This window comes from Stegastes partitus, unplaced genomic scaffold, assembly GCF_000690725.1.
Source record: "Stegastes partitus isolate 25-593 unplaced genomic scaffold, Stegastes_partitus-1.0.2 Scaffold522, whole genome shotgun sequence".
Taxonomy (NCBI): domain Eukaryota; kingdom Metazoa; phylum Chordata; class Actinopteri; family Pomacentridae; genus Stegastes; species Stegastes partitus.
The window spans coordinates 35,411-57,787 of NW_007578253.1; the positions used below are offsets into that span (position 1 = coordinate 35,411).

General features: G+C 39.5%; 1 protein-coding gene across 2 annotated transcripts in view; it reads right to left on the reverse strand.

Annotated features, from left to right (window-relative positions):
- ano1b (anoctamin 1, calcium activated chloride channel b) overlaps positions 1-22,377 on the reverse strand; it is an 81,101-nt gene that overhangs the window by 8,557 nt on the left and 50,167 nt on the right. Inside the window, exons 12-20 of one of the 2 annotated variants that reach the window (XM_008287807.1) lie at positions 14,850-14,932; positions 12,756-12,767; positions 9,610-9,684; positions 8,547-8,615; positions 8,216-8,417; positions 4,341-4,452; positions 4,141-4,198; positions 1,868-1,968; positions 152-294 (exon numbers count right to left, since the gene is read on the reverse strand). In XM_008287807.1, coding sequence (XP_008286029.1) covers positions 152-294; positions 1,868-1,968; positions 4,141-4,198; positions 4,341-4,452; positions 8,216-8,417; positions 8,547-8,615; positions 9,610-9,684; positions 12,756-12,767; positions 14,850-14,932 — 855 coding nt within the window. The remainder of the gene's footprint in view (positions 1-151; positions 295-1,867; positions 1,969-4,140; positions 4,199-4,340; positions 4,453-8,215; positions 8,418-8,546; positions 8,616-9,609; positions 9,685-12,755; positions 12,768-14,849; positions 14,933-22,377) is intronic. The other variant, XM_008287808.1, reaches the window with a different exon arrangement.

A 22,377-nucleotide genomic window follows, 5' to 3' on the forward strand; every position in this document is an offset into this window, starting at 1 on the left:
CCCTTTAGTGACAGTGATGATACGTGTGTATAAAGGTCTAACTTGCTGCAGTACTAAGTATGGTAGCATTTCTGCAGTATTTACATTGTTTGATTCAATGTGACACACTGTGTTTCTGTGTGTGTAAGGATGTCATGTCTGTGGTACTAACTCATTTCCATATATTCAGGAGTTAATCCAGCAAATGGCTCCAGGAAGTGGTCGGTTTCATATCTTTTCAGCTTCTTCTGCCTCTCTTCTTCTTGAAAAGCTCCTTGCTTTGACCGAATGAATCGAATCAGCTTCTTCAGTTTGCTGAGGAACACGTCACACGCATGCAAGCAGACAGAAAATCAGACACACACACACACACACAAACACGCACACACACACACATTGGCATACATTTCTTTTTTTGGTCTTTAACCATGCTGATATGTTCATGTTGAGCTGGTACAGTGCAGAGGATTCATATGAGCCATTCCCTGCCAACTCACTTAGAGCCTCTCAGTTGAGGTCATGGATTTTTCTTGAACTAAATCAGGCAGAAATGTCCACTAAATGCCTAAACCATGGAATCTTGCAAAATCCCACAGCTCTACTCCAAATACTTATTCAGTTATATATTTTTTAAAAATAGGGCCCGAGTCTTAAATTTGTATATCTTCATGGATTCCTTTAAAGCATCTTGAAAGTTTTATCCCAGAAACCTCACAAAAAAGCTGGAACTTGTAAAATGACATCTTTAGTTTTTTAAATGGATATGAAGACATCCCCTTCAAATACAGTCCTTCCTGAAAAGAAATCCTGTTACGATGTCCTAAAAAGTGACTTTTCAGCTCCGAAGCTAAGTTTAGGAACACCTGGGACAGTCAGTATGATATGATATGACAAAACTAAACTGTTTCTACTCACAATTGGTTGGAAGTGAGTAAATATTAGCGGAGATATTAATTTTTGAAAATAAAAGTTTTTTTGTTTTGATGATAAATTCTAAATTTTTATTATTTTAATTGATGTACAAAATAAAAATAAAAAATGAGCACAAGCTATTGGCATGATTACAAGTTCCAACTTTTTCTTGAGGTTTCTGGGATATTCAGTACAAATAATCTGCCAAATACTGTGAAAAATAAGCAATTAGTGAGGCTGTAAAGATGCTTTAAAAGGATTGCAGAAGTTATCAAATTTAAAACTGAGGGCCTGTTTTCAAAAATGTATGACTCAAAAAGTATTTGGAGTAAAACTGTAGAATTTTGCAAGGCTCCATGTTTTGTTTTTTTTTTAAATTAAATGAATGAATGAATGAATGAATGAATGAATGAATGAATGAATGAACGAATGAATGATGTCTGATATTGGCTTTTTTTTTTCTACCTTGAATCAATGAAATAGTGGAGTCTGTTTCGTTCTGTTATGACATGGTCCATTACCAGATGGGGAGAAATAATTTATATTTTTGTAGGAAGTACCCAACACTATCCTGATTTCCAAAACAGATATAGTTTATATTTTGTTTTACCAGTTAAATTATGATGGCAGAGATCATACGTAGAACAGAAAAAGGGGCAATGATTTCCCTCTCACCTCTTATCATCGGATGCTATGAAAATAAAATAATGGTAATGTGAATTTAAGAGAAATAACTTGTTTCACAAAGCTGATTATTAAAATGGCTGCTGCTGAATATGTGAGAGTGAGCTGCACACAATTTAAGAAGACAAAAGAACTGCTACTAGATTTAATACACAAGATTTCTTTAAGTATTGATAAACTGTTGCTTAACTTTATAAGGAGCAGGTATTTAAGGAAGATTATTTATGTCCAGACCCTTTTTGACAATGTAATGTGTAATGACAAACATCAATTTAAAGTGAAATATACTTACGGTATTCCAATCTCAAAAAGGTTGTTCTGAATCAGTTGCTTTCCCAACATGGTGATACTCAGCTGGATGCACAGCTCCATCAGACAGCCTCCATGAGTACACTGCAAAACAGTCCCAAACGCCATCAAAGAGGAATTTAAAAATAATAACATTCTATGTCAGGATTTCAAGGATGTAAAAGGATAACAGGAAATAAAACAATTCATTAGTGTTGTGGGAACATGCCACTGATGTCTGCTTTTTTTCTTCTAAACACTTCACCTATGTCTAAATTGGCAAAGGTGTTTCTGTATTTTATTTGTGTTTTCTCAATGTGCAGTGTGCTGAACTCTCAGGACTGCTGAATGAAGGTGCTTGCATCCAGGTGGGAAGGACAGGTGCAGCTGAGGCTTTTGCCATACACTGACTGCAGCATGTACAGTATGTAGGAGATGTTAGAAAAATGGGGAGTATATACGATTCAAAAGCAGTCTTGGATGTCGGAGTAGAGAGAGGGGATGCTGACTCATCAATCTGAAGTGATCTGGGAGCAGCAGACACAAAGAACAGTCCTGAAAATTGGACAGTCTCTGACAGATAACCCAGTAACTATGGCATGAGCCCAGTACGGTGGCCCAGAAGTGTCACAACAAAACACAAGCCACAACACAACACAATAAGCCACAACACAACCAAATTAACCACAACACTACAAAATAAGCCACAACACAACCAAATTAACCACAACACAACCAAATTAACCACAACATTACAAAATTAAGCACAACACTACAAAATTAGCTGCAACACAACACAATTAGCTGCACAACTACAAAATAAGCTGCAACAGAACACAACGGCTGCAACGAAAGTTGTTTTGTTTTTGATTTTTTTTTACCCGGAAGTTATACTGTGAAGTGTGCAACACCACATGAAGTGGGCAGAAGCCGGAGATTGTTGGAAACAACTCGAGAAGTAAGTAAAATACTGATAACAAATAATGTTTACTAATAGCGCATACCGAGATTAATGGACACTATTTGCCATCAGTATTTTACTTACTTCACGAGTTGTTTCCAACAATCTCCGGCTTCTGCCCACTTCGTGTGGCGTTGCGCACTTCACAGTATAACTTCCGGGTTAAAAAAAAAAAAAAAAACACCTTCCATTTCAGGCGTTGTGTTGTGTTGTGGCTTATTTTGTAGTGTTGTGGCTTTTGTTTTGTTGTGACACTTCTGGGCCACCATAGCCCAGTGAATTAAAAACACACTCAGTTGACTAAAACAGTGTTCAGCTGAACCAGACACTCCACTAATCGGTAGTCTAGTAGGTGTCTTGCACATAAATGTTTATGCTCACCGACAAAGTTAAAATCCATAACACACACTGTACATAGTGACAGGTCCCAGTGTTTTTTTGGGAGGAGAGGCTGCAATATCACTAGGTTTGACAAAAGGTTTTGAGAAATTCAGGAAAACCTTTGAATACGATACAGTTAGAAGTTGAAACAGTTCACCAGTTACCAGTTATCCAGCCAGCAGAGTGCCATTACCTGTTTTTTCTAATGGCAGAGAAAGAAGAGAATCTAAACAATAGGCATAAATGAGAACTCAAAAACCAGACTGATGCAGTCCAGTGGTAGGGAACCTGAAAAGAGAGCAAGCACCTGTGTTACCCTGAAAAAGTAAATGTGTGAAAAGTGCCAAGGTCTTATCTTCTCTACCTGTAGTGTTTTTGTTTGTTTGTTTTTTGCCAATATCCACTGCAACGTGGAGAGCAGCCTGCTCACAAATAGGTTTTCTTTGTGCACCAGATGGGACATGCATTAGAAGAGTGAAGGTTACAGCTGGACCAAGTCAAGGTTGAGGCGATGGAGGATCGACCAGCCATAACTAACTTTTAAACAAAGAAAGAGCAGATTTTCATTCCCCTTCTGTAGTTCTGGAATATAACACCTTTACAATCCTCAGACTGGCGACCGGGCCCACTGTGATCAGCAGAGCAAAGAACACCAGGACACATGTTACAAGATCACAAAAGAAAAACATCTTCAAGGTCCATCCAGATAGTATGAGGTTTGTGTTCTCAGAAGGAATCAATATATACTGGGCCACATTTTAGCTAAGTGACTGGCCCACATCCTCAGTCACTATCAGAACTGCAAAGGACCAAATGGATGCCAGAAACGCCCTGACCGATTATTTAAAAGCCCCTCAGTTGTAATTGCAGTGTGTAGTTATGAAAGTTTTACTTATTTATTTATTACATTTAATCTGTAAAAATGTAAACCTTACCTCTTCCATCCTGTAAGATTCGAACACGTATAGGTAGCTTCCTGGTCTGCCTACCAGTCTAGGGAGAAAATAAAAGATTTAAGAACAGAAGCATTCTTTGTCTTTTATGACTTTGGTTAAATAAATGTTATTATTCAGTTGTTAGAACTACAGAAAAGGGCACTATAAAATTAGACTCATACAAATGTGAAGTTACCAACCTTCCCCTGAAGAAAGCAATGTAGATGATTGGCGTGAAAGCATTGAAAAACTTGAGAATGAAGGTCTTGAAGATGAGACGTTCTTCAAAGCTTTTGTCTGTTTTAGGAATCTCTAGAAGGGAACAGACAATTTGTAATGAAACACAGGCAGCCTCTTTATATAGTTTTTATCTGTTCTGTTGGATTTGTTTCTTGTAAAGCAACCTTGGGTGTTAAGAAGGAAACTTAGAAATAAAATGTTTTCATTATTATTATTATCAGTCAATGTAGAAACACCTGTCACTTAGGTAGTGAGGAGCAGTGCCACCGATATCCATTCATATTTTAGGATGGTCAGAGATGCACAAGAATGGACTGATGGCCAGCATCAGCTACCAACAGCACATCATTTAAGCTATTTGCATTGTTTTCAGTTGATCTGCCTTTTCTAAAACCTTAACTAAAAATGGGAGCAGAAACTGGTCTTAATTTTTTTTTTTAAGATCAGAGGAATTGAAATTTTCAAAAATGTAACCTGTGACATGAACTTTGGGTTTTGATCTTTTCCAGAGGCACTTTAGCCTTGTGGTATGTTTGCTTATGTATATTTTCATTTGTCCACGCCATCGAGAGGGAGCTAGCATGTTTAGTCTTAAAGGAAGTAATACACTCTAAGATGGAAGAAGTGTTCTTAAAATCATTCAGCAGCTCACTATCAGAAGGACGGTAGCCAGAGGCACTATTGGAAGATAAGGTCTGGCCATAACTTATTTAAGGCTGGAGCAAAATGACCTCTTTTCTGTTGCAGTTTTGTAGGTGTTCTATATATTGTGAAAGACAGAGAAGAAGATTTTTCTTTTCAAACACTTTGTTTATTGAGTTTTCAGATAAGCCAGCAGTTACAAAATTATTGGATCAGCAAGTTATTCGGCAGAAACATTAACAACAAAAAATAAAGACTGAAGCATGAAGGCACTCGCAACAATATCCGTTGAGTGTGTGAGCATTTATAAACCCACATACACTATATTGCCAAAAGTATTCGCTCACCTGCCTTGACTCGCATATGAACTTAAGTGACATCCCATTCTTAAGCCATAGGGTTTAATATGACATCGGTCCACCCTTTGCAGCTATAACAGCTTCAACTCTTCTGGGAAGACTGTCCACAAGATTTAGGAATGTGTTTATGAGCCGCTAGCCTTGCAATTAGTGGACAATCCATTGTACACCTGAGCCACACAGTAAGTGCGCTCTCTTTATTTAAAGAATCTCCAGTAGCTCATTGTTGGGTAGTGAGCTTCGTCTAACACCATATAAGATTAGTTTAGCTGGCTCAGTACTATATGCTGGGATGTTTGGTTGGGATGGCGGCAGGGCCAGCCTGTAGTAGCCTGAAGGAATCTCAATTTATTGAAAACAAAATGTAAAATAAGTGATTACATGCAAAAGTGTCAAGTTGCATGGGGATCACAAGTGCAGCCCTTTTCCTGTCCGACCACAAATTATCATCTGGGCTTTGACTCGACCACTCCAGTACATTAACCTTGTTGTTTTTAAACCACTTCCGTGTAGATTTGGCAGTATGCTTCAGGCCATTGCATTGCTGGGAAACAAATCTTCTCAAGAGTAGCAATTTCCTTGCAGACTGCATCAGGTTGTCCTCTAGGATTTTTCTAGATTTTGTTGTATTAATTTTACAGTCTATCTTTACAGCCTTCCAGGGTCTGCTGCCAGGAAGCATCTCCAAATCATGGTACAGTCTCCACAATGCCTTATAGTGGACATGGTGTGTTTGTCGTAATGTGCAGTGTTTTCCGTCCACCAAACATAAAGTCTAGTCTGATGGCAAAAAAGATCAATTTTGGTCCCATTAGACCGAAGAATCTTCTTCCAGTTGATGTAGGAGTCTCCCAAAGGCTTCTGGTGAACTCTAATCAGGATTTATTATGGGATTTTTTCAACAATTCTTCTATAAAGCATTGACTGGTGAAGAACCTGAGCGACAGTTGTTATATGCACAGTCACTAAAACTTGTAACTCCTCCAGAGGAGTCATACCTGTCTTAGAAGCCCCTTTCAATAATCTCTTTGTTGTACAGTTCCTTAGTTTTGAGGAGGGCCTGCTCTAGGCAGATTTATGAATGAGCCATATTGCTCCAACTTCTTACTGATGGATTTATCTGTACTTCAAGAGATATTCAATGACTTGGAAATTTTCTTGGATTCATCCCCTGACTTATGCTTTTCAATAACCTTTTCACAGATTTGCTTGCCATGTTGTTATGGTGTAGCTATAGCTAGGAGTACTGATTCACCAGTGACTGGGACTTCCAGATACAGGTGTCTTTATGATAGTATTCTTTAAGACACATTCACTGCACTTAAATGATCTCCATTTTCACTAATTGTGACCTCTAGCACTCACTGGTTGCAACTGTGTTGAATTGCGTGAGTCTCTTTAAACATGGTAAATACGTATGCGACCACTTATTTTTACATTTTTTATAGACACTACCACAAAGTCAATCATGGACCTTTGGTTTAAGGTGCTCTGATACAAAATACATGTATGAGTCACCTTACACTCAAATATGGTGTCTGTTATGGTCACTCCACCCATATTAAACATGCAAATGTACACGTACATATATTATTTAGTATTTTATGTCTTTACACTTTTGTCCCAGTGTGACCAGACTTGTATATACCTGAGAGAGACACAATCCTAAAATGGTTTTAATTTCATTTTTGGAACAGTATTTTTTGAATGTAACTGTCCTCAAATGCGTTAATTCATACTTTTTACCTTTTTTTTAAAATGTAAAAACACCTTAATTTTTTTTTCATTTTTTATTTTATTCAACTTTTATTTTACCAGGTAAATTAGTTGAGAACTAGGTCTCATTTTCAAATCAGGACCTGGTCCAGAGGCGGCAATATAATAATAATAATAATAATATTTTACTTAGTTCTTAGCAATTACTTTTTTCTGCTTATGAAAACTGAAACAGCTCATTCTGTTCGCTATGGATTGGAATTGGGATCAAACATTTCCAAAACCATAAACTTTACCATAAAATTTAGAAAGGCACCTTGTCTACCTTTAAACGTTGTATTTGACACTTTCAGTTTGTGGATACTGTTCTGTTCTCAGTTTTTAGCTCCCCTTTGTAGTCTATCAATTATTGTTTTTGTTCAAAAAGCCATAAGGTAGAACATGCACGTCCCAATGCCATATCAGGTGCATCAGGCCAAAAAAAGAAAAAAAAGGAAAAACAATGCCTTGAACATAGACTGTATAAAAGATAGACGTAGCAACAGGTCCTGAAAAATGAAGCCAACCCGGAAGTGTCAAAAACCTGCAATATCACTACGTCCACTAGCTGCTGGCTCCAAAAAGCCCTGGCTCCCATAGACTTGAATTGGAAAAGAAGTGATCACAGATCACGAAATACCGCATTCCTACAGCTCAGCATTTTTTTCTTATTAGTTTTCATGGTCAAATCCAGAGATCAGGTGGCCAATCTGAAGATAAATCAATACTGAATTTTTAAAAAATCGTCAAAATTTTGCGGGGCAAGGGGCGTGGCTGGCTTGATTGACAGTCGGCAGTGACCATACAGACGAAGCGAGCAGAAGGCGGTAAATGTGGGCGGGCAGAGAGGGCCTGCCTCTCAATCCGTCTGACCAATCACTGCTCCTATGGCTCCGCCCCCCTCCGACGATTTTTGCGTCACTGGCTCCAAAAATCCAAGATGTCAACCAGGAAGTAGCAAAACCCTGGCTTCATTCTCTCAGTGCAGAAACCAACGGGTGACGTCACGGTAGCTACGTCCAGCTTTTATACAGTCTATGGCCTTGAACCTAATAAAGTAATTTGTATATCTCACTCACCCAGCACGGTCAGCCATCGTGCCACAGCTCCGTATACCTCATCCAGTATGAGGATGACAACCAGGTTGATGATGGCTGCAGTGGTTTTCACCGTCAGTTGAACATGGTTCCTTGTAATCAAACTGGAGCTCATATGAAGAGCGGCTTTAGTGGAAATCCGGTAGAGGATCACACCAAACACAATGGCAAATGTAACACCAATCTGACAGTGAGAAGTTTATACGATTACAAACAGAACAGCAGACTGAGAGGAAGGAACACAGGAATTCCACAACATTTCTACAAAGCAACAGTGAAATGCAGTGTATTGAAAGGCTCAGATTTTTCTTACCATTAACAGCATCATGACAACGTTAGCCATGTAGGCAGGGAGGCGGTCTCGACATGTGAGCTTTTCCATCTAAAATAAATAAGCACATAAATAATGTCATTGCAACATGGCCTTCTCAAGTCCTGCTACAAAACTCTCAATTGGACTGTGGTCTGGGTTTTGTCTTGGCTGCTCCTGAACATTCAGATCGTCTTTAAATGGAGATCTTTAGCTGAGGTTCAGGAACAGGACCATACCTTAACCACTCCCCTTCCTGTTGTACAACTACACATATCACTCTGCCCTTCCCCTTTGTTTGTTCTCACTTCTCGATACATTTGTACCCTATGACTTATATCCTACATTCATCTCTGTACCAATGGATCAGGACTTGGACTGTCTGTTCCTTATAATATGGAGATGTTATGTAAGATGAATTACAATAAATTCAACACAGCTTTTTTTGACTGATTAGTTTGTTTTTGAAAGTCATTCTTTAGTTTATCAAATTCCTGAAAGCATTAACTTGACCAGGACGGAGCCAAACAGGTGTGGCTGCAGGCTGTCATGTGAGTTAGATGGAAACTAAGTTATTTTTTTGGCCTTTATTGATAGAGCAGTGAGAGAGAGACAGGAAAGTTGGGGAGAAGAATGGGAGGAGGACATGTGGGAAAGGGCCATTAGCGGGATTCAAACTCATGACCGCCACATCGGGACTGTAGCCCTGTACCTGGGACACCAGCTCAACCAGGTGAGCTATAGCGGCGCCCCGACATTCAATCTGGTTTAATAATTCTTACAAATACATCTTAATGCTACTGTGACATATGACATACAGGACACAATTTAATTAACCGCAGAAAAGACGGACAAATCAAGAGACTGGGCAGAGGGTGTAGCTGCAGAATCTCAGATGTGGTCATCAGACAGCTGACAGGTAGATTTAGGCCTACAGAAACATTCTTTGAGCACAGAAAGCAATTGGAATGCAACATAAAGTGCTGTAAAACCAAACAAATAACCTTGAAACACAAACTGCACATCTTGAAAGATACACTTTATGTACAGCTTACAGTATGATTACCTTGTGCTGTGATTTCCGATCTTTCCTCAGAGACTTCTGCATTACTTGGAATTCATACTCAGCCCTGGGATGGTCCTACGATGGTTACACAGAGAAAAATGACAGAGATTCACAGAGAAACACATTAACAAGCGAAAGTGAATTTACAAGATAGATATGGATACTTCAAGTTTCTTCAAGAATCATATCAATAGGGTGTTCATAAAAAATATGCTAGCATAACACAGACATGTGTCCAAGAAAACAGTAAGTAGTTTGGAGTAAAATGCTCCTTTTCAGTGCTAACAAAGTAATCCTATTGTGGCTATGTTCGCTTCTCAGGAACAGCAATGACGTTCCTGGGTCAGTTTGACCCACGGCATGTTTAGTTATCCACAAATGTCAAAAATCCCAATAAGCATTGTTTATATCTCATTAACTCCTTTACGAACCATTTCAAGCAATATTTAGTGAAGCGGTGTTTAGCTCTCACAGATCATGGGTCAATGAGGATAATCGTTTTGTATAAAATACGCATGTTAAAACTTTCTTTAATGTACATCAGAAAGACTGACATAAAATACAATAGTTTGACATCCATCATCCACCATCCATTATCTATACACCACTTAATCCTCACTAGGGTCACGGGGTGGCTGGATCCTATCCCAGCTGACTTAGGGTGAAGGCAGGGGACACCCTGGACAGGTCACCAGTCTATCACAGGGCTACACTTAGAGACAGACAACCAAGCACACTCACATTCACACCTACGGACAATTTAGAATCACCAATTAACCTCAACATGTTTTTGGACTGTGTGGGAGGAAGCCGGAGAACCCGGAGAGAACCCACGCTGTACGGGGAGAACATGCAAACTCCACGCAGAAAGATTCCGGTGCCCCCAGCGGGACGCGAACCGGCAACCTTCTTGCTGCGAGGCAGCAGTGCTACCAACTGCGCCACCTTGCAGCCCATAGTTTGACATGACAATGAAAAATAATATTTTACATTTCAAAAGGTTTTATGGAGTGATGTTGATGAATTTACATGAGACACCTCCTCTGTTCAGGGTCAGATTAATCCACTGACTTAAGATCAAGACACGAGTCATGGTGATTTGTGTATGAAAAGTCTCCAGAGACATTGTGGCATGAAATATGACCCTGACTGTCTCTGCATCCCACAAACTGGCTGTTGATCCATCCTTCATTATATAAACCCCAGCCAGGGTGTGGACCACCAAATATGCATGTAAATGCATTTCATCCAGCTGCTTCCCCAAAACACTTGATGATGACTCATGTGACTCGATGTCTGTCACATGAGTCACTGCCACCTTTGTGGGCCTTGGCACCGTCTTCATTACGTTTTCTGCAGACAGTTTTGCCTGGTGTATATTTGGGGATGAAGACCACTGTAAGAAAGAAACTAGTGAACTGCTACTTACAGCAGGAAATGAGGGGAGAACCTGACAAATCAGATAAGCCACTTGGAAGTTAAAAGTTAAATAGAAGATTCCTCAATCGTGTGGAGAAACAGCTAACACAACGACATAGCATCAGAACCTGACTCCTGAGATAAAAGCTGGAAATTCTGCACTTGGAAATTGGAATGTAGTGCTGTGAGTAGGGGTTTATTTTAACCTATCCCCTTAATACAGATGCCGTATCAACCAATCAAACCCGCTCACCCCAGACACACATTACAATAACATTTCTATAACATACCCCCACTACAATACCATGACCTTACCTACTGCTTAGCTGTCTCATTTGACAGCTTCATAGGTAATGAAAACAATAGATACAGCCATACTTATCTATTTGACCACTTAGTGTTTGTGTGCGCATGCATACATATGTGTGTATAGTGGAATTTAATATATATATGCATGCAATTCTTGCCTATAGTCTGAGTGAACAGAAGAAGAAAAGCGTGAGTTGGAAGAAAATAATCACGTGACCAGAAATATTGCCTTGTTGTAAAGATGGAAGTTATAATTGCTACAGCTCTTAGAACCTGGGAATGGGGTTTCTTTGTGAAGAATGATGTAATTAATTGACTCATAACATCATTATTATAAGTCTTTTATTGCAAGCAAAATAATATAATCCATATAAATAGGTACAACCAGTTTTCCAAACACTTATTGCGGCTGTAGTTTGTGTGTTGTTGTATGAAACAGAACTACATTTATTAGTATGTCCAATATATTTCCGTTCATATAAGACAATACCATTTGCCTTATGGTTTAGTCTATGGTTTTCTTGGATCCATCCCAGGTTCCTTTCAGTTTGATTGCCAGAAAGAGGCAAATGTGATAAAGTGAGCAAAGTGATTTTGAAATGAAACAAACCTGAAGCCTGCTGATACCAAGACTTGAATGGGAATTTGAACTTCTTTTATGTGGAAAATGACTGTTGATGCATTTATACATTTGGTCCCAGCACTGTATTACATTTTGAAATATTGTAAATATTTATTAATACATTTGCCAAATTAAAATATAATGTAACATAAAGCTAAGCTGTTCAGTCTTGTGTCATTTATTTTTCAAATAAAAATGTGTCCTGATATTATCTATTGGCCCGACAACGGAACGAGGTACAATATATGAAAACCACATGAGCACCAAAACATACGCATTTTGAACATATACTGGTGTTGATTAAAGAAGACTGTGCAGTGACAGACATGTCAGACAGTATTTGTGTTAATGTAGCTGACTTGGTAATTTTCCGATATAATCCATGCTCCTCTGTTTGTTTTCCTAGATTATATCATGAAGCACTGGAAAATTAAAACAGAATCATTTAACCATAGCTTCTTCATTTTTATCAAATTTAGGTGTATACATATTTTTACCTTGAATGTTTTTAATGCTGAATCTGCAGGAATGTCAGTCAAATTGTTTAGCTTGGTAACTGATGGTCACATTAAAGCCATTCTTAGGACGACTTGGCCTCACGTGAGCTCTAATGCTCCCTTTGGAAATGTTCAGATACTGTGTGGCAAATTAAATGTATTGTTTATGCTGTACCTGGTGTAAGCATTTGCATATACCATTGAAAGTAACACAAAGTGTAATGATCAGAGGTTGGCAGCAGCAGGAGAAAGGATAACAAGCATAGAGAGAGAAGCTTATTTAACAATTTTATCCAAACCTTGAGAGCTTCCTGTGAAAAACAAACCCAGAAAGAAAAAGATTAAGTAAAGGAAAAACAACCAGAAACCCTTAATTCAGAATATCACATCATGCCATTGCATGGCCTCAGTGTGTTAGAAGGCAAATTTCAGTGAAGTGAAATACAAATTTTCAGAACCAAATACTTTGAATCAACAATACCTGAGGGGTTTACCATGAAGCAAGTTTGACATAGCTGGGCTTACACAAAGAAAGCCCAGCTCGATAAAAACGAAAGCCGCAATCAGGGATAATGAATATCACAAAGGTGGTTGTCAACTTTCTTTGTTAACTCAGGCTTTTGCCTCAAACTCTGTGCTTGTTGACTTAAAAAGGGGCGTTTAACGTGTCAGGTGACTCTTCTTCTGCACAAAATGAACCGATCGTGTGCAGCTGCTACAGTCAACAGGTTGTTGTAATGGAGGACAATAAAGAATATAAAATAATTTACAGTAAAAAAGCGCTGCTGCTACAAATGGTGCAAGAGAGAAATCCTGGTAGAAAACTGATAAACATGTGTAGTATATTATATTTTATAGATGCAGTCGCTTATTCCTAACTGACAACAGCACATTAAAGGTAACCTTAAAACATAATATATTTAAACATGATCTTGAAGTGCATTTAGCTCCTATAGAGGTCCTGTCCTTTAATGCAGGAAATCACTTTAATTTTTGGTCAAATCAAAGCAAAATTAATGTTATTGGTTAAATATTCTCCGTAATAAATACCAGTCAAATAATCCATTTTCTAATTTGTTTTTAATCAGCAGCAGTGTAAACGGACTTGACAAAAAAACATATTTATGTGATTTCTATGTGCCAACTCAATACACGTCTGGTTCCCATGGCAACGTGGTGTATACAGTGTGTGACACTGTAACTGCACGGCTTCATTCAGTGATTTTAGTAACACGCAACTCAGCATGTTTGCAGATGAAACATATTTCTTCAGCTGAGAATCTGTATCGCTCATAAATAATAGTCAGGAAACGATCTTCAACAATTTCCCTTAAAGGCCAACAAGGAAAGTTTGCAGTTGAGATTGATACTGAACACCCTTCAGGGCTTGGATATGTCCCAAAAAACAACCAATCTCATTTTAAATATTAGTATAATATTAATTTTATCAATGGGGTCCATAATACATAGAAACTTTTGCGATTGTGAAGTGGTTGGGAACATTATTGTACAACTATACTGACATTGTTTTGTTTCACATGCCACAAAAAACAGCACAATAAATTTAGCATTCTCAATATTCACATTTTTCCCATATATACAAAACCAAAAATGTAAAAATTCTAAAACAAAAAAGTTACTGGTTTCATTCTCAATATATATTGATGACCTGTAAGGGCAAAATACACAAGTCCTAAAATGCTACTCTCAAGTTCACTCATAACAAATGCTATAGACTGTAAATGATGTGATTAGCATAGAATAAAATGGCAAAAACAAAAGTGAGACAAACCAGTGAAATGCAGAAAATACTGCAACATATGCAAAAGTCAAAGCCCAGACATTAAGGAAATTCATGTCAAACAAGAAATATCTTTAAATCGCAAAGCATGCAGGAAAGGGGGAAAGACTTTTTTTCCCCCCTTGTCATATCGTGAATTCTGTCATTAGCAGTGACAGTATTTCAAGGCCTACAAGTCCCATTAAGCTCATTAGTATACCTAAAGTCTTCTTAATGATGCTTTAAACAGTTTCTGTACTCCTAAGGTTTGGTTGATGTTTCATTCTTGTTTTTCATTCCAATAACAGCTTATTTGATTTTCAATTGTGTAACTTTGTTCATAATTCTACAAATTAAAAAAAGCCAAAACAAAACACTAGATGCTAAAGGGGATCAAGCCTAGCATTCTAATACGTGCACTAACAACACAGTTAAACACCCACATAAGGCCATTACCACGTGTGAAACCACATAGGCTTAGGATTATGGAACTCTCAAATGTGGGAATTATGTGTAAACCAACATGCATACAAATACCTTGAAAAAGTATATGTAATGTGTACTTTAATCATGTAAAATGTTTGATAACAGATGGTCTTTTGGTACCACTCACCTCCTCATCTTCAAACCCAGTAAGGTCCCATTCATAGTTTAATCTCATCTGCCTTCTCTTCCAATGCTCCATGAACATGGCAGCTTTGAACCAGAAAGAATATGATTAGACTAACACACAGAGATACAATTTACAAGACTCAACTATAAAATGTGGCAGTTCATTGAACAAGTTTATGGGGTAAGGTTTTTACAACAGGTACATGGATGAGTTGGTAGGCAAAGGCAAAAGTAAAGTATGAAGCACTTATCAGCTTCACATTTTTACTGCACCTTTAAAGTGTTGTGGTCACATTTGGGAGTGTGTTAGATATCTATCTCAAGTAGAAGTATTGTTTGTCTTTGCGTGCAGCTACTGTTGCCTTGAGACAGACCCAGAATCCCTGGTACTTCTTCCCCCCAACTGACACCCCGATTGTTCAGTAGCAGGTAGTAACCATAAGGATCAAGAAGAGGTGGTAACAAAATGAGACTCTGCAGGGGTGTTCTGAGGCCACAGACTGGAATGTCATGTACTCTGTGAGCCCATTGAAGATGACATCAGCTCCATGACATCACATAGTACATGAACCTCTGTGTTGATAAGACCATACCCACCAAGATGCTACCCAAATAAACCCTGAGTGTGACCTGAAGGAGCTGTTGAACAGGAAGAAGAGAGGCTTTAGTGATATTTACCCCTCAACAGCGCAAGGCTAAAAAAATATACATATATTTTTAACTAGTAAATTTCCTATTTCTCGCTGACAACATCTATCTTTAGCTCAGAGATTTCATCAAAAAAGCCAGCAGTCATCTAAATGAACGTATCCAAATACGTAAACGTTTCTTAGAGTTGCACCTTCGCAAGTAGAACAAGGGATTTGATAAGTTTATATTATGCTGTGAAACATTTTGCTAAAAGCTCCAGGTAGTTTCCGTCACTGAGAGATGCATGTGCAAATTGAGCAGCACCAAAACACTGATTTTTCATGGACACGTTTCTTTATTTGAAATAGCTTAACGTTTAATTTAATATGCAGCTTTTAATACAGTTGTGAACAAAAGCTTACATCCACTTGTAAAGACCATGTATATCATAGCAGCCTTAAGTATCCAATGACTCCTACAACTGTTGACTTTCTATGATGGAATGATTGAAATACGTGCATCAGAACAATACATTTGGGTTCTTTCATAGATTTGCTACAGGTTTTCTTAAAATGTGAAAAAAAAATCTACTGGGTCCAACATATACATACAGAAGAGTTTTGTTGATGTAGAAAGTTGTGTTGATCTGATTTTCTTAGTGTCATGGTTCTTTCTCCAGAGACAGCACTGAAAGGCTTGTCATGGTTCGCTGACCCAAAACCCACATGCACACACTAACAGGGTTGATTAGATCAGAGACTTGGTGAACGACTTATTTACAAGTAGTGAAACAACCAGATGGACTTTTATAAAAACACATCCCAAACTAACAGGAACTTTAGATGGGTAATGGGCAACCTAACCAAACAAAATGCTAGACTAACAACAGAAAACTGAATGGCAAAGACCAAAAACTCACAAGAGGCAAGGGAAGCTTCTCACAGAGCACACAAACTAACACAAAACACAAGACAAATGGTTTGCTGAACTAACAGACAGGGTTTTAATAAGACCAAAGCAAAGCACAACAAGGCAAGGGAAAAAGTTTACTGACAGAACTGGCTGGGAATGGGCAAGCAGGAAGGCCAGATGGCGAGTTCAGAGTCCAGAGACAGTGGCAACGAGAACAGGTAGCAAACGATCCAGTGTGGAGAACAGAGAAGAAGACAGGGAACCAGTCTGCACATGTATAAAAGACAATGATCTGGCAGCGTGAGATCTGAGCAGAAGTTTTATATCGAGCAGTGTAATTGGTGGCAGGTGAGCCAGCCTCTGTTCAGGTGCTGCTGATTAAGCGGCAGCTCACAAAGACAGGGAGAGAAGGAAAGGAGGAGCAGAGAATGCTAAAACCATAGACTGTATAAAAGATGGATGTAGCAACCGGCCCTGAAAAATGAAGCCAACCTGGAAGTGTCAAAAACCTGCAACATCACTACGGCTGCTGGCTCCAAAAAGCCCTGGCTCCCATAGACTTGAATTGGAGAAGAAGTGATCACAGATCATGAAATACTGCATTCCTACAGCTCAGGATTTTTTTCTTATTAGTTTTCATGGTCAAATCCAGAGATCAGGTGGCCAATCTGAAAATAAATCAATACTGAATTTTTAAAAAATCGTCAAAATTTTGCGGGGCAAGGGGCGTGGCTGGCTTGATTGACAGTCGGCAGCGACGAAGCAGACGAAGCGAGCAGAAGGCGGTAAATGTGGGCGGGCAGAGAGGGCCCGCCTCTCAATCCGTCTGACCAATCGCTGCTCCTATGTCTCCGCCCCCCTCTGACGATTTTTGCGTCACTGGCTCCAAAAATCCAAGATGTCAACCAGGAAGTAGCAAAACCCTGGCTTCATTTTCTCAGTGCAGAAACCAACGGGTGACGTCACGGTAGCTACGTCCATCTTTTATACAGTCTATGGCTAAAACACCAGGGGCTTGGGCAGGCATCCTGACACGGGTCAACTGAAGTTTCCTGCTGATCACATGAACTAAAAAAGCCGTCTGGAGGCAAGCTCTATGGACAGGTCGAACAACAATTGTACAATTTGGCCACGACGACCAGCAAGAACATCACACTTCCTGTCAAACATGGTGGTGGTAGTATTATGCTCAGGGTTGTTTTGGTGCCAGTGGAACTGGTGCATTAGTAATTCTAATTATGGAAACAGGATCAGCCACAAGGTTTGGTCTTGGATGCCGTTGGGAGTTCCAACAAGATAATAACCCCAAACTCACATAAAGGTGAAAACGGCCAGCGGGCATTTAACCAAATATTACAATTGTGTGTCTGTATGTATATTGCTGACTTAGCAGATTTTGTCATATTTTGGAATACCAGTAATAAATCTATGAAAGAGCCCCAATGCATGATTGTTTTGTTTACAATCATTCCATCATATAAAATCAAGAGTTGTAGGCAGTGTGTGATTTGTGAAAAAAAAAAAAACAGAGAGAGGATATTTTAAAAAAACAATAATTTAATGAGTATTTTCATCTTCTGAACTGAGCTTGAACAACAGCAAATACATTTTCTTCTTGAAGCAACCACCGTCAACACATTAAATTGTGCTAATAGTATTTTAACCCATGTATTTATGTACAATAATTATATTTACTGTTGTTAGAATATAATGTGTATTTATAGAATCTTTTATATTCTATAATTGTATAAGCTATACTCTAGCATCCAACAATGAATATATTCCAATAATCAACAATAATTATATTCTAAAATCCAACAGTAATTATATTCCAACATGCACCATGCCCACATGGTGGAAGAAATTCAAATTGAATCATCTCGGTCCAGAGGCACCAGAGTAGAACAGGCTTTAGGTTATCTTGCACTTTGGTTTTACCATTTCATGCTGAGAGAAAAATCTGAAACACAAAAATAAAAATGGAAAATTTGTATTGATCTGTACATCCATTTTTTTTCAACCCAGGCTTAGACATGGGCGATATGACAACAAATATTTGTTTATCAGTGACAATAATTGTATATTATTTAAAAAAGAAGAAAAAAGAAAAGAAAAAAATACGTACCCAGCTCAGCCTCAGCTAAACAGTCACGTTTGAGGTGGGACCTCTGGCTTTTTTTGGCCTCCTCCCCATCCCAGCATCATCATCAGCATGTCCGCCTTCTTTACAATTCTGCATGTTTTTCAGTTTCATAGTTTCAGTCTCTTAAAAGTATGGCTCTTGGCATTTTCCTCTTTTAGAGAGCGTGTGTACACTCCATCCTTTTTTTATCATTGAAGTCAATGGTTTCAACGTAGTATCAACTTCTGCTTTTGCCGTGACTGCTGTGGCATCCCTTCTCTGTAAAAACAGAGATAAGGCCTTCAGGGTCTCCAGTGCATCTTTCACACAAGCCATCTCCCATACGAACAACCACCGAGTCATGTTCGCATGGATCCCTGCTCTCTCTTTGGCTGACCGTGTGTTGTTTTCAGACAGATTCTGAAACAGTTTAAGCTGAATAGCTCTCCTACAAAGCAGTCACTGACATGCACGAGGACGAGAGCCAGTGGACTTCAAACACTTTATCCACTCTTCTTGTACAGACACCAAGCTCTGTGGCCACTGCCTTTTGTTCTTGCATGTGTTTGGGACTCTGGTTGGTTGTCATCAGGGTAGCAACCCCCGTGTATCTTCCCATTATAACGGAAGCCCCACCTGGAGCAAATCCGAGCAACCAAGCCCGCAGAACATCCTCACGAATTCCTTGCTCACTGAGACACTTCTGCAGAGTGTTGCAGATTGCCTCCTGGTTCCATCTTCCAGCTCAATCAGTTTGTAAAAAAAAATTACAGCCCTGGGGTCCATTTCACAAAGCAGGTTTAGTGAAAACTCTGAGTCTGTTAACCCTGAAATGAGGGGAACTCTGAGTTTTCCGTTTCACAAAGGGAGATAACTCAAACTAGAGGAAGAGGGGTAACTCTAGCCTGTTTCACAGAGAGAGCTAACTTAAGGCCTCGGTCAGTTACCATAGTAACAGACTCTATGAACCTAACCCGGACCAGGTTTTTCTCAATGAATTCAGGTTTCTCTCTGTCTCCACCCTCTTTCAGCCACACACACGCCATTTGATTTCCTCATTCATTCAATCATTCATTCATTCAGTCAGCAGGTAAGTTTTGGCGTAACCTAGTTCTGCCATCTGTCAAAAATCATTTAAAAAAAAGTCAGAGTCAGTCGGCTGTATTAGAAGTTCGTTAGAGACAGTAGGTGGAGACTTTTTCCACCAACATGGCATGTCCTTTTGTTAACGATACTGTGGATAAAAGTGCAGCATTAATGGTTGGGAGATGCTTATCAGACCGTGCATAGATGTTCTGTCATTTCCAGACAGTTGTCTTTTTGAGCTGTACCGTTTCACTTCACAGTCCATCATCTACACACAACCTAATCTGTCCTTACATGTGCAGCATTACCAACTATAGTCATGCTCTCACATCCCAGCACATATTGTGTGTTGCGCTGCGTTTCTTTGCAAATGGAAGTTTTTTTGTATAATGCAGAGATGCAGAGCACCTGAGTAAGGCACCTGTATGCAGGGCGGTCAGAGAAGTACGCCTCGCCCTGAAACGGCTTTTACCATCTTTGTCGTTTTCTCTGGACATAAACCTGTCAGAGCCATCAAGGAGGAGAATGATGTAGAGATTTGTTAAATTAATTCTAAATCATATTCTGTTAATGACATTATGCTGCAACCTCAGACTTGAACAATGTTTTTATATTTCATCTTAAGCTGCTGCCAAGTGCGCTTCTCATTTTGCACCTAAATGAAACAAATGAATAGGCTACCATTCAACCAGCTTTCCCCTATAACATTTAAACTTACGCATTGACCTGAGCAGCAATGTTCCCCACGCCGTCTCCCTCTGTGTTGCAGCTGCAGCGTGTTGCATTTCTTTTTAAAAACATGTTCAAACTCGTCGTATAAGATTTCCAATTCTAGTGGGGTGAAAAATGCAGCCCTCCGCTTCCCCGTTGCAATGGTGACTCATCAAATCGGGGCTCCATTGATGCTGGCTTTTTATAGTTGTGGTGCACATGCTTAACTCCAGGTCAAACTACTCAGAGTTGATTACACTAACTCAAATCCGCTGTTCTGGAACCAGAAACTCAGAGTTCTGTCTCAGAGTAGATCAACTCAGAGTTCAGGATCAGACTCAGAGTTTGTTGAACCTGCTTTGTGAAACGGACCGTTGATTTTGGAATGGGATGCAGATGCAAACAATGAGGTAAGTTTTACTGGATGACGTTGTGCTAGGATTCTAAACTTATCCGGTGACTTGACAACATATTCAGCTTGCTGTGCTGACATTTTCTCTCCAGTGAACATTAACATGTTTCGACAGGCTTTGTCTGAATGCAACATATTGCAGAGATTGAGTCCATTGAGCTGCTGAAGCTCAGTCAGGGCTGGTTGGATTTTGAATGACAAGTCTTTCTTGCAGATGGTGTAGGCAGTGTGAATGCAGCTCTCTGTAACCTTTAACCTTCTCTCATTCGCTTTCCTCCAAGCCGCTGCGCTGTTGTCTATAATGGTTCAAAAACATCTTCTGTTCTCTTTTTGGCAATTTCCAAACATTTCGAATGCGACACACACTTCCATGTTTACTGATCTTGTCATTTTACTTTTTTGCAGTTTTTGCCGTCATCCCGTGAACAAACACTTGATCAATAAGTACCCTCTATTGTGTCTAGTTGACCCAAAGCGTAGATATCAGAACAAATTAGGCACTTAGCTGACCCATCTTCGTTGACAGCAAGCCATTTGCAGCCCTGTTTCCATCTTGTGAAGGGGTCAGTCTTCACGCAACCTCCAAACAGGCTGGTAGGGTGTAGAGGGCAGCGGCTGAGGTATCTCTAGAGCACATGCTTGCACCTGCGTTGGCTTCAGTGATGCTGGTTGTTGGCTATCGTCATAATCGCCAAATATTCATAACTTTTTTCTGTTGATTTTTGAAAAATGAAGTAATGCTCTGTTGCCATTTCATTTTGTAGAAACTTTTCACAAAGCTGCTAGCAAACTTCAATATTAAGCTACTTGTTGAACGACAGCTAACTTGACATGGGCAGGAAAACTTATGGAGCTGGATTTTGTGTGTCACTCCAAGCTGAAGCACAGTCTTTGCTGCCACTGCCACATAGGCCAGGGGTGGGCAATCCTGGTCCTCGAGGGCCACAGTCCTGCATGTTTTAGATGCCTCCCTCTTCCAATACACCTGATTCAAATGACCAGCTCATCATCAAGCTCTGCAGAAGCCTGATAACAATCCTGATCATTTGAATCCGGTGTGTTGGAAGAGAGAAACATCTAAAACATGCAGGACTGCGGCCCTCGAGGACCAGGATTGCCCACCCCTGACATAGGCCTAATATATGAGTTCGATCCACTCGCAATTTGGATCCGTAATGTCTTTCTAAAATAGCCTGTGTTTTTTATCAAATTGCATCATCTACTGGTATTAATGTGAGACACATTTAAATAGTTTAAGCAGAAGAGGGGATAAGACATAGCCCCAGTGGGGATAGAGACTGAATCACCAGAGAAGGGGATATCAAATGCAGACGGGAGGAGATCTCCCCCATCCCCCCCAGCAATTCACACCCAGGTTGTAGGATTCACTCTCCTCATGTTTCAATGGCCGACTTCCCATTAGCTGTTTTACTATCAGGGGTTTGGTATCTTCTGTGCTGGCAAACTGCATTTGCATAAACAACTGAATGAACTAAGTCATTGCTAAAGTTAGTTTGTGATTAGTTCACTGTTTTGGGTTGCAGGCTACATTACACACCCAACTCAGTTCTGCCAGCAAACCGTCAGCTGGTCAAACCACTGCACCAACTGCAAATGAGAAGCCTGCTCTTCTGTCTGAGAAGTACCAATTTTAGA